General features: G+C 43.3%; 1 protein-coding gene across 2 annotated transcripts in view; it reads right to left on the bottom strand.

Moving 5' to 3' along the window:
* DNAJC3 (DnaJ heat shock protein family (Hsp40) member C3) overlaps nucleotides 1–4578 on the bottom strand; it is a 32449-nt gene extending 27871 nt beyond the window's left edge. The window contains exon 1 of one of the 2 annotated variants that reach the window (XM_064646022.1): nucleotides 4403–4578. In XM_064646022.1, coding sequence (XP_064502092.1) covers nucleotides 4403–4484 — 82 coding nt within the window. In that variant the 5' untranslated portion in view covers nucleotides 4485–4578. Of the gene's footprint in view, nucleotides 1–3848; nucleotides 3877–4402 lie in introns of those variants that run through there. The other variant, XM_064646024.1, reaches the window with a different exon arrangement.
* Between the last annotated feature and the right edge of the window lie 8161 nt (nucleotides 4579–12739).

Genomic DNA, 12739 nt, shown 5'->3' with positions numbered 1-12739 from the left:
CAAACTGGACTCAAGGGCTTCAGATAAATTATTTGTTTTAGAACAATAACAGCAAACAAATTCCTTTTTTTAATTAATGGAAACTACTTTATGAAATAAGCCCAAATTTCCAGTGAATACTTTTTTGTTTAAGTAGATGACATTAAAATAACAATTATTTATCATATAGACAATTTGAGGATCTTATTAAATGACATATTTTAAAATAAATTCTAGGTATGTATAGCTCTGACTACAATACAAATAGCTCCACTGATAATGGACAGTAATTTTTTTTTCACACACAGTATCTATTTCCAGGAAGTTTTTATATAAACATCCAATTTTTAGAAGAAAAGGACATTCTTCCTTGCCCGTTTTGCTGCTTCTCTAGGTTTGATCATCAAGTAGTCCAGTGTCCTCTAAAATGATAAAAGCAAGCATTGGAGAAAAAAATCAACACAACAAAAAAACTCAAAACAGTTTCAAGCATCTGAAGGAGCGTCCTTCTTTCCTATTTAGTCACACCAGGATAGGTCCAAGAATATATTTTTCCACAATCAGCTGCACCAACACAATTTGGTGTCTTTCAAACACATTATGTTCAGTACAGTTCGACAGTTACATAATCCTTTAGGCAGCAGAGATGTCTTTTTCTGTGAGAATACTGAGGACAATTAATAAAAGAAATGGGACGGGTGACCACAGTGGCAAACAAGTAAACAAGAAAAGCAGGAGCAACATAAATAAAGAAGGCAAATTGTGAAGGACTGTAGGTTCCCTGCAGAACAAGACTAATTATACTTGACATACATTAAACCTTGGCACTGCAAATAGCTGAACATCATAAACAGATGTGTGAATCTCCAGAAGCAACCTGTACCATCAGCCTAATCATGATGAAAAGTGATATGTACTATAACTACTCAGGAACACCGTATGCTGACCTGATAGTTGGGCTGCTTATTCACAGAAATCTATTGCTTATTCGTTGTCTGGCTGTAGGCAAACAACTGCTCTAACTAAACTAGCCCACAACAGACATCTGAAAACTGATAACATAAGCACAGGAGTCCAAGGACTCAGATTCTGTGCAACTATTGGGGTACCTATTCACTGTGTGGTTAGGAATGGGCCTAAAAACTAAAGTTCAGTCAGAGCAAAAAAACCAAACCCACCCCACAGAGCTTTTTCCAACAGATACGCAGTCATTGGTGAGCTGGATACCAAGGGCCCAGCTGAAGAAGCTCTGTATGCTCCAGCAAGAAACTAAATTTACACAACAGATATGCAAGCATAATATTTATTTTTAAAACTTCCAAATATTTTAATTTGAATATGATTTCTAAAGCCTGACTAATTGTTATCTATTCACCAAGGGCCTCAGATGACCACACACAGGAGCCCCAGCTGCCAAATCAAGTCAGATATTCTGGATAAATTCAGGGTCTGTAGTCCTGGTATTGCTGCAAGAGTGAAAGAGTCAAAAAAAACCCAAAAAACCACAAACACCAAAACACCCAATCAAACACGAAACCCCAAACTATTCCCAGATAATTGGTACCAGCCCTGACAACTCACGGGACAACAGTTAGAAGGCACAGGGAACATAAGCAGGTGCAGGTAACCTGTTTTTCCAGATAAATGCACTCACTTCAAACAAACTGTAACTTCCTGGAAGGACTTCTGCTTTATTAGAATAATTGGTGCTAATATGTAGGTACCTAAGTATACAAACTTCAACCATATCCTCATATAATCTGTCACATCCGCAGTGTAAAAACCTCAAGGAAGCCCTGCAACCCGAGAAGAGTTTCAAGATGTTACGTTTATCTACACACTCCTCTTTTTCCTCCTCCATAAAATTTCCGCCTTTTTTTTTAAATCTTGTTCCTAAGCTGAGCAACAAGACTATGAAAATAAATAGAATTAATTCCTACTCTGTAACAGAAAGAGTTGTTTCAAAGGCAAAGAAAAAGCGCATATGTCACTAATCTTAACTACACTCATCTAAACCTTTTTTTCTTACATAGAGGAGCTTAATGATTGTCTCATCTTGTCTTTTGCAAAGTTTTTTGATCAGAATGACCCTGTGTTTAGCACAAACGGTCTTAAGTTCACTGTTATTTTTAAACAGGTTTAGGCTTTAATTTATGTATGTCTGCAAGCACAGTTTTCAAGCACAACACTGAACAAAGTAAGATATGGACAAGCAACCACAGTTTCAGAAGCAATACTTCTGAGGTTCACAGAGTCTCAGAGTATCCAGCTGAGCCACTGTAACTTCCACCCATCAAGTTTTTATTCCTTCTGTTTGCAAAGCAAGTCGGTAAATATAGCTGAGAGTGGCAAACAAAAAGCCCCGCCCCCAAGTAGCCTTTGCCATTTGGAGCGAGTTAAAAAAAAAAGCTCCCAAACTCAGGGCTGAAACACACGGTGGGGGGAGGAAAAGAAACACTTGATGCTTGTGGTCCAACAGTAACGAACTGAGCTCTGTATACTCAGAGACCATTTATTCTTCCCCATATTACATTTCCTTTCTTCTACTGCCAGGAAGGAGAGGGCGAAAATGAACAACACTCCTCTGTCCGCCTTAGCAGCCTCTTTTTGTTGTGACTAGTGTGGACAAACAGCCACCAAGAATGGATCTTCCCAAGAGAGGATCTGCGTCAAATCCAGCACAACTCCGGGTATTTGAACAGGTGGAACTCAGGGAGTACAACAGCGACCTGTCACAATCACCAAGTATTCAAAAACCTTTTTGGTGCATTTTCCAGCCAGATATTAATAGACATAATTGTAAGATACAAAGTTAATACAGAATGATTCTTCCACAGATTCATGACTCAGATGACACAAGGCAGACTTCTATTATAAAGACATTAAGATACAAATTCAGATGTGAATATGAACTCATCTTTGAGCTCGAAGATGAGTAATATTGGGGGGGGGGGGGAATCTAGATACTTAAATAATGTTAAGCCCCCCTCCCCTAAGTTCTCTAACTACACATTCTGGAAAAATGAACTCATGAACTAAGAGGGTAGTTTAGTAAATAAGATCCAGAATCACCACTTCTCATTCTGTTACTGAAGTCTACATCTTTACTAACTGAAGTTAAGAAAATGTCCCCCAAATTAGGCAATGTGACTTTATAAGTCCAAATAGCCATTAAATCACATACTTGAAATAGGCTGGCAACTCTAAATAAAAGAATCCTAGCAGGAGCACCACTGTCAAAATCTCAGGGGGAAAAGAAAAGTATACTTTGACAAAAGTTATTGCTTGTCTTCTAACACCACTAGAATGCATATTAAAAAAAAAAAGGCAATTTGACACCACAGTATGTAGTCTTATAAGACAGAGTATCTGCCACAGTATGTTCCTGTTCCCACCTGGTCAGCTGAACTATTCTTTAATTTGGTGTATCAACTGAATTTTTAATGTTAGCCTTCAGCCCACAGACTTATTCTGACTATTGACACCTTCACTTCCACTTCATCTGCCACTGCCAGTTAAAGAACGTCCCTCAGGTGAAACTCTGACAACAAACACTATTGTATAACCGAGTTAGAAATTTAACAGAAACCTGTGAAAAAATTCTGGCTACACAGGTGTTGCTGACAGTGTACTCTGAAAGTAAACAACCCGCACAAAGTGCAGATAAGCTGAACCTCAAATACTAATGGTGAGAGGGGGAAAAAAATAAAGGAACAACAGAAACCATAACAACAAAACACAATCAGGAACAAATGCAACACAACTGTCAGAAGCCTCAGCGAATCTGTATGTGTGGCACTAATACCGGCTGTGGCCGAGGAGGGCCACTGGAAAAACCTCTGAACGTGGGAACTACACGAAATCCATACCGGAGTGAGACATTCACGGACAGCACGGAACGGCCGATGCTGTCCCTCCGCTGCACCCGAAGACACCACGGCATCCCGAGGGCGCACAGTGCTGTCGGTAGCCTCACCCCATCCATGAGCAATCCCGGGAAAGCGAAGCGAACGCACACACCGAGCCACGCCAAGCCGCACCACCAGGAACTCGATTAACCCCAGCAGCTCACCGGCAGCGGCGGTGCCCTCATTACGCACCCTCCGCCACCGCCCCGACTGATGAGGTGGCAGCGCTGTACCTCCCTCCTCACACCCTTTCTCTAAACACTTCCCCGTCCCACGGCCGGAGGGGTGTGTGTGCCCCGCCGCCATGGCGGACACCGCACGGCCCGACTGACAGCCTGGCAGGAGGAGCGGAGGCAGGACGAGCAGCCGCCAGCTGACACAGCCGCGGGCCGAGCCGCGGCCCGGCGGGCCGCGGGCGGAGGGGCGGCACAGCCCCCGGAGCCACACGGCCCCCGGGCTAGGCCGGGCCGGGGCTCCCTCCGCTGCCCCCTCAGTGACTCCCGCCCGGCGCTCACCCTGGTACTGCAGGTCGAGGAGCACGAGCAGGAAGGGCAGCGCGGAGCCCAGCCGCCCGGCGGAGGCGCCGGGGGACACCATCTCCTCCCGCTCGGCTGCCGTCCGGTCCCGACAGTGGCGGCTCCGGGCCCGGCCCGACCGACCGCCGGCTGCGCCTCCAGCGGGGAGGGTCGTGGGCGACGCTGATTGGCCGCGCCGCGCGTGCCCGCCCCTGCCTTGGGCCCGCCGCCGGACGTGATGGAGCTGCGCGAGCGCGCCCGGCCCCGCCGCGCCGGCCCCGCCCGGGCGCCGTGCCCGGTGCAAAGATGGCGGTGCCCGCCGTAGAGATGGCGGCTTCGGCGCCGCCCACGGCGACGTGCCCTGAGCAGAGATGGTGGCGGCACCGCCCCAGGCCGCCCGCAGAGAGAGACACCCGGTCACAGTGTGCCTATCTGCCTCTGCATTTCATCTCCTGTCTCTTTGCCCACCCGCGCCCTGCCGAGGCCGACATCTCGGGAGTCAGAACAGTTAACAATTTGCTCCGAGAGTTATGGAGAATGAGAACGGGATTACGAAACAATCTTGCCTTATCACAGAATTTCCTGAGTTGAAAGGGACTTGCAAGGACTACAGAGTCTAACTTCTGTCCCACACAGTACCATCCCCAAGAATCACACCACGTGCTTGAGAGTATTGTCCGAATGCTTCGTGAACTCTATCAGGCTTGGTGCTGTGACCACTTCCCTGGGGAGCCTGTTCCAGTGCCCAACCACCCTCTGGGGAAGAATCTTTTCCTAATATCCAACCTAAACCCTCCTCTGACACAACTTCAGGCCATTCCCTTAGGTCCTGTGACTGGTCACTTCAGAGAAGAGATCAGTGCCTGCCCCTCCTCTTCCCCTCACAAGGAAGTTGTAACTGCAATGAGGTCTCCCCTCAATCTCCTCTAGGCTGAACAGGTCAAGTGACCTCAGCCACTCCTCATACGGCTTCTCCTCAAGGCCCTTCACCATCTTCATTGCCCTCCTTTGGACACTCCCTAATAGCTTAATATCTTTCTTACATTGTGGTGCCCAAAACTGCACACAATATTCAAGGTGTGGCCACAGCAGTGCAGAGCAGATTGGGACAAGCTGGTGATGCTTTGCCTGATGCAAAGGCACCTCCCTGGACCAGCTGGCGATGCTTTGCCTGATGCAAAGGCGCCACAGGTCCCTGTGCTGGCGTCTTGGGTCCAGCAGTGGGAGATTGCAACCACCCAACTCAAGAAACTCAAAAGATGAGAAAGATTGAGCATGTGGACTAATTAGCATAAGAACTGAGAGAATCATTTAACTAATAGAAAGTAGAATGCTAATTAATAAGAAAATTAATAAAACTAGGTAACTTGTAGCCAATGAACTGTGATTTCTTTGTTTACTAAAACATATATATAGTGTAAAATTTTGAGAACTGGTGTGCTTGATTTGTGGAAGACTTCCACCTTGCACCCTGCACAGAATAAACAATGTCTCCTTTCTAAACTAGTCTCTGTGTCTGTGTTTAGAGAGTCCCTAAACTGGCAACACTAACTCAGCCAGGCTTCTCTGGCACCAAGGAGGGTTTTATTCCAGGTCCATCGGCGTGTGCTCTGCAGATGCTGGCAGGCCTGCAGAAGGACGTGGGCTGCTTGCCCCTGGTCCTCCCAGGAGTGGAATGGCTGCAGGCAGGTTAGTGAAACAAATTAACACTGTCAGTATCAAGGTCCACCTTTTGGGGTATTATGGTTGCTGTCACTCTTCATTCTTCAAAGACAGTATGCCTGGACTACTCAAATTGTAGAAAAATTGGGCAGAGGCCAGAAGTAAATTCCTCCTGGTTCTTTATTGCTGTGACTGACACAGCCATAGAGCAGAGAAAGGCAAGTGTGACCTCAAACTGAGCTTGATTGCTCCTGGGATGCAATGCCATTTTCCACTGACAGCAAAGCCAAGATAGCCAGCATGGCCCTAGGTGTACACTGACCTCCAGGCATGCCAAAAAAGCAATAAGGAACTTACCAGACTCCAGAAAAATTTGTGTTAGACTTAACAGAGCACGATATTTTCATGCTGAAAGTTTTGGTTGGAATTGGGATTGTTCAGGCTGGAAAAGAGAAGGCCTCAAGGTGATTTACTTGCAAGCTTGCCATACCTGAAGGGAGCCTACAAGAAAGATGAAAAGGGACAAGGGCATTTAAGTGACAGGACAAGGGAGAGCGCCTTTAAACTAAAATACAATAGGTTTAGATTAGATATTAAGAAGAAACACTTTACTGTGAGGGTGGTGAGGCACTGGAACAGGTTTCCCAGAGAAGTTGTGGATGCCCCATCTCGGGAAGTGTTCAAGACCAGTTGGATGGAACTTTGAGCAACCTGGTCTAGGGAGAGGTGTCCCTGCCCACAGCAGGGGGATTGAACCTAGATAGTCTTTAAGTTCCCTTCCAACCCTAATCTTTCTATGACTCTGTGATTCTGCAAACTGAAAGCAAAGCCTATGTAAGATAGCATGCAATCTAATGCATATTTTTGGAGATCTCTCATCCTTTTTCTTTTTCATAAGGAAAATACAGTATTCTTAGCTACCACAGAAAATCTAATCCTGTATGTGCCTAGTTGTTCATTGTTTCAAACTATATCAAATGGTTTCAACTTTTTTTTTAGATAAACAATTCATATTAGGGACATATTCTATGTTATACCCCACAAACGTTAAAAAAAACCCCAAGCCAACAACCATGTTCTCAGGGGAAATCTGCCAAGAAAGTAAAAAACTTGAGGCTTGAATTCTGCTTTGGCAACCACAGAAATTTCTTCTTTTATTCTGCAGGTATGGTCACACTACCTTTCTCATCCTAGGTGATGTAATTTACAAGTTTTCCTTGAAAGATCAGACTGAAAAAAAAAAGAAAAATACCCATCTTGAGCATTTCATTTGGAACATGATGCTTCAAAGGTATCACCAACAAATTTTACCTTCAGAAGACATTCAGAAACAAGAACTTGAAATAACATAAGAAATTATAGATGTGAAATTAATAATTGATGACATTCTAAAGATGCCAGTATGAGGAAGAACATGACAACTCTATAGCACTATGGATAAAACAAAATACGAGAGCCTAAAACAGAACTGAGCAGACAATCACTGTTACAATAAATTAATTTCTTTGATTTACCTGAAGAAAAAGGTATTAGACCAAAGCCAGATAAAATAAGTATGAAAGGGGAATTTACACCTTCAACCCTGTAAGATAACTGAAACCAGGGATAATGATACACTTAATAGACCCCTAAAAACAAGACTAGAAGAAAACAAGCTTCAGAAAACTCAGTATTTCATACTGAAACACCAAGCATAAAGGTTTAAGTATCAAATTCCTTAAAGCAAGATGAAAGTAGTATGATTAAAGCATCAGGTATCATTTTTCCTAGATGCCTGACAACCTGTGGTCCTTGGCATTGGCCCTGAAATACTGAGCCAAGGTCAGTATTTCAGGCTGACACAGTAATGTAAAGAACAGTGTGTAATGCCAACGCTACAAAATAATCTTCTCAAAGAGAAAGCATTTATCATTGTCACTCTGTTCTAGAACCAGGTGCACAGAATGACACAGTAATTCTTGAATGAGACCATAAGCCATGAAAGATATTATTTAGATATTATGTATAAACATGGAAGAAAAAGTTCTTTGACACATCAACCATCCCTTGTGCAATTTCAGAAACAGAGAAGGAGAAAAACTAGAAGGAACAAATGCCAACATTATGATCAGTGACAGGACCAGAGGGAATGGCATGAAGGTGTGTCAGGGGAGGTTTAGGCTGGATATTAGAAAAAGCTTCACCCAGAGAGTGGTTGGGCACTGGAACAAGCTCCCCAGGGAAGTGGTCACAGCACCAAGCCTGACAGAGTTCAAGAAGAATTTGCACAATGCTCTCAGGCACATGGTGTGACTCTTGGGGTTGTCCTGTGCAAGGCTGGGAGTTGGACTTCAATGATTCTTGTGAGTCCCTTCCAACTCAGGATATTTTATGAATCTATGATTCTCTATTTGTGAATTCAAAAAATAGCGAAGCAATACAGCTGTAATGCAAAAAGTCTTTCAAAGGTATTCATAAAATTTAGACTGGTTTTAGAAAGAATTTTTTTCATCAGTCTTCAGTTTTGAAGTGCAAGGGTGGATGACAAAGACTACACTAATGTTCAAAGTGCTCAGAAGACAGATACCCAAGGAATTTCCTCTGAGTTGCTGCTGATAATATACAGCAACATCAGAGGGCGGCAGTTAGCAAGGAATGACTCTTGAAGCTACTCTGCTTCAAATAGCGACGGTGAACTGAATGAGGCCACGTATGGTGCAGATAGTTAGGTGTGTAGTTTCTATTTATTAACTGAGAAGCTTCAGATATAATAGTAAGGCATCTGGATTAGGTGTGACAACACACAGGGTCCCAGAAGGACCCTGGTATGCTTGGCAATACAATTTCATTAATAATCTCAATTCCAAAACCACACAAACAAATAGAAATTTGGTGATACAGAAAAAGAAGCAATATAGCGGACTTTTGCATTGCATTCACAACCTAGTATGAAAACAAAGGAGGAGGCAAGAGAGAATGGTAATACAGAGATACTATTCTCTATTCTCAGAACATCTTCTTGTAACAGGTCTTTCAGTCCTTACACCTTGTTTTTATTCTCACCTATGTACATCCCTGTCAGAAACGTAGCTGCAATGGAGCTAAATGAAATAGTAATGTACATCTGGTTAACATGGGATTCTTGTCTATGTAGCCATGTCTTTTGGGAATTTCACATTTGCATTGGTGTTCATAGAAGAGGACTTTGGGGAAATTCCTTTTTCTGGGTTCCTTTGCAATAAGTGGAAGCAGAAAGGCTCCTAAGTTCAGCACAAGAACTTAATCTACATGCTCTGAACTTGCACTTGAAAAAGCTGATCTTTGTCCATGGGCTTGAAAGGGAGTGTGAAGTCATGCCTAGGGCAAGGGAGCAAAATATTTCATTTATTATGAAAACACGTCCCTTTTGAAACATGTATTTTATTTTTTTAGGGTATAGAACATTTTTCAATTAAAATGTTACTCTGAAAGTCAAAAAGCTTTGCTTCAAACACTAGGTTATGTTATTTTTCTGAAACAAAGCATTTTGTTTTGAAAATATATGGAAAATGTTAACATTAATGAACTATCCTCAATTCTTGACTGAAGCGATTTCTGAAATTCAGCATATTTTCACAACTACTTTTGATTTCCCTGAAACTGGTTTTGGCTTACCTATCATTAATTACATCTATTTTTCTCAGCTCCACTCTGAGTTTCAAACCTATGTGGTAACTGCAAGCTGTTTGTTTCTCTTGGACATCTCTTTGATTTTAAAGACTCTGAAAAATATCATTGTCAAAGTACTGTGCCATCACTGAAAGTGTTCATTCCTATTTTATGTGTGTCAAAACACCAAGTCAGCAAAGCTCACACTTGAGAATTTAGACTAGAATTCAGAGTGTGTCTATGTGCAACTTTACCTCTGCCAGCTCCAGCAGACACCTCCATACTGTTCCTTCCTAAGTGGATGTTTCCTGCATCTCTCAAGCCATTGTTCTCTCAAGCCACTGACAACAGAATACCCCTCATGCACAGTTTCACAAGCACGTAAGCCATTGTCATGTGATGCCATCTAGCATCCTCTTTTACACACACAACACAGGATCAAAAGACACAAAGTCCCAAGGCATATACTTAAATTTTGAGTATCAGAATTGACAACATTTGGGAAAAAAAAAAAAGAAAGGTGAAACACTGCCCTTGTATGCTTTGTGACTGCGGTTCTGAGAGATGGTGGGGTTTTTTCCTTTCTCATACAGTTTATTTCTTGCCCACAAAAATTATTATAGCCCAGCCAGGGAAAAAGTGCAATGCAGTTGTTAGAAAAGAACAAATATCTAATGTATGCCATTAAAAATTAACAGAGAGGTAGCTAAGTGTTAAAAACCAAGTCCTTGGTTCTGTGACCTTTTTATTGCTCCAATTGTATCAGTGGTTTCAGTGTCTTTGCATACGTTTCTTTATAGTTACGCTGAATTCCCTCCATGTTTGGAAGAAAGGAAGATAAATGAATTGCATGGCTGTCTCAGTAAAATCCAGCAAGACTTGTTATGTGAAGACAAATCTTTAAAAGAAACTGTTTTATTTGAAGAAAAGAAGGTTTAATTGTAAAACAGTCTGAGGTACTCAAACTTGAAAATAAGATTTGTTAAACTATATGGAGCAGCATCTCTTCAAACTGCTTAATCACAGCTGGTAGCATTTGTTGGAATGAAGAAGACACAGAGGGGACAGGAGAGTAACTCATTCTACCTTTCTTTTAAATGTTTTATTTTCCTGTGATAAAAATGCATAAATTATTTCCTCAAATAAACTAAGAGATGGAAAGATTGAACAAATGGAAGTATTATAGGCATTTGTCATGGTTTAACCCCAGCCAGCAACTAAGCACCACAAAGCCGCTCGCTTGAAAATTGAAAAATGTGCCGTGGCGGGAGCTGGCAGGAAGGAAAAGATTCAATAACTTAGAATCTGGCTAGACTCATTATTATACCTGCACCATTAGCTAGTTGAAGTCAAATTTTCTCCAGAGTTAATGATTACTTGTATGGATCACTCTGAGAGTGCTGTAGGAGAGAGATTACTGAAGAGTCTATTTCTCAGTTCCCAGGACAGTTTTCCCACTGTCCTCTCAAATTAAAACACCCTGCAGAACATGTATGGTATCCTCCTCCATACCACAAAACATGCAGATAATTTTTCCATTTAACAGTTCCCACCAGTGCCCCGTGGGCACCGCCAGGCCTGGCTGCCCCTGCCCAGCCTCCCCCGACCTGTCCAGGGCGCAGGACACCATGTCAGCCCCCCAGAGCTGTCAGCCCCTGCCCCAGCAACACTACAGAAGGGCCAGACTCCAGCCCTCCACAGCCCTGCCCTGCCCAGCCATGGGCCTCACCGAGCCTCAGCCCATCCCTGCCCACAGGGAGGTGCCCGATGTCTGGGGCTGGGGCTCACCCTGGTGCTCCCCCACCTCAGCTGCTCTGCTCTTGGCTGGATGGTGGGATGGGCCCTGGATGACACCCCTGTTACCCCGGACATTTCCCAAATAGCCATGGCCAACGTGTCGTTGTATTTCACCCCACAATCAAAATACTCTCTCATTTTTGTGTTCTCCAGTTGCAGGTACCCTCTATAAGCCTCACAAATACATTGCAAATGGTCTTGGTCTCCTCTTAGTAAATCCATGTATGTTTTTGGAGAGCACTTTTGTCACCAAGCTATATAAGGGAAGAACTTGGCACTAATGTGGGTTAAAGAATACCCACTCCTGCCAAGTGAGGCTGTACCACTCCCAGGTAGTAATTAAAGATTAATCAAGCTCTGGAACAAAATAAGAGTGAAAGAATGACAGGGTGATGGCCCTCCCTTTACAGCATAGAAATCTCGGTTATAGCTCTCATTCCAAGGCCTACTTGTGTATTTTATATTAAACAGATACTAGAGTAAGCAACTAAGATCCACATATTTCTGCACATTTCATACACCCCTCCCCTCATCAACCGAAGAGAAGCTCCAAGACTTTCTTACACAGTTAGCATTTGGTTTGATATAAAATCTACCTTTGCAGCAAGAGATCCTTGGAAGGTATGCTGAACAGACTATGAAGTTGTCATTAGGGCATTTTAGGAGGGGTATGGGGTATGAAACTTCTTGGGCACAGAAGGGACTGCACTTGAGCATCTTGCTCTCTGAGTGCTCCAACCATTCACATAATGTGCTCATCAACTTGTACTGCATATTTGCCGCTAGGCCTGACTCATGGAAGCTGTGACTGTCAGACAAGTTTTCAAAGTCCTCTCTTAATTAAGCTTTACCACACTAAAGTCTCGATAAAGCATCTTCCTCTGGCAATGCCTGCTTTAGTAGACCAACAGCAGCAGATCTGCTGAAGCAAAAGTCACTAGTACTGAGGACCGGACATCCACATTTCACATATGTTCAGGTTTTCCTTCAGAGTAGCTCTAGCCTGTTCCTCTGGATTGAATGCCCATTACTGACTGAAGCATGCCGAGGTACTCTTAGGACACAAAAAGCTGAAGCACCCAAACGATTACTTCTTTTCTTAAAGCTGGTGTTTGCAGCGTATGTGCCCATATCAACACTGGCGCAACAGAATTTCATGGTTCAGGAAGGAAAGTTGGTGTCTCAGTAAATCTGTGTACTTTGGAAAACACAGTGGTGTCTCCCTGGCCAAATGGAACTACTCAATGAAGA

This window comes from Pseudopipra pipra, chromosome 2, assembly GCF_036250125.1.
Source record: "Pseudopipra pipra isolate bDixPip1 chromosome 2, bDixPip1.hap1, whole genome shotgun sequence".
NCBI classification, from domain to species: domain Eukaryota; kingdom Metazoa; phylum Chordata; class Aves; order Passeriformes; family Pipridae; genus Pseudopipra; species Pseudopipra pipra.
The sequence above is the reverse complement of the archived record's forward strand: the minus strand, read 5'-3'. Positions and strand labels throughout refer to the sequence as shown.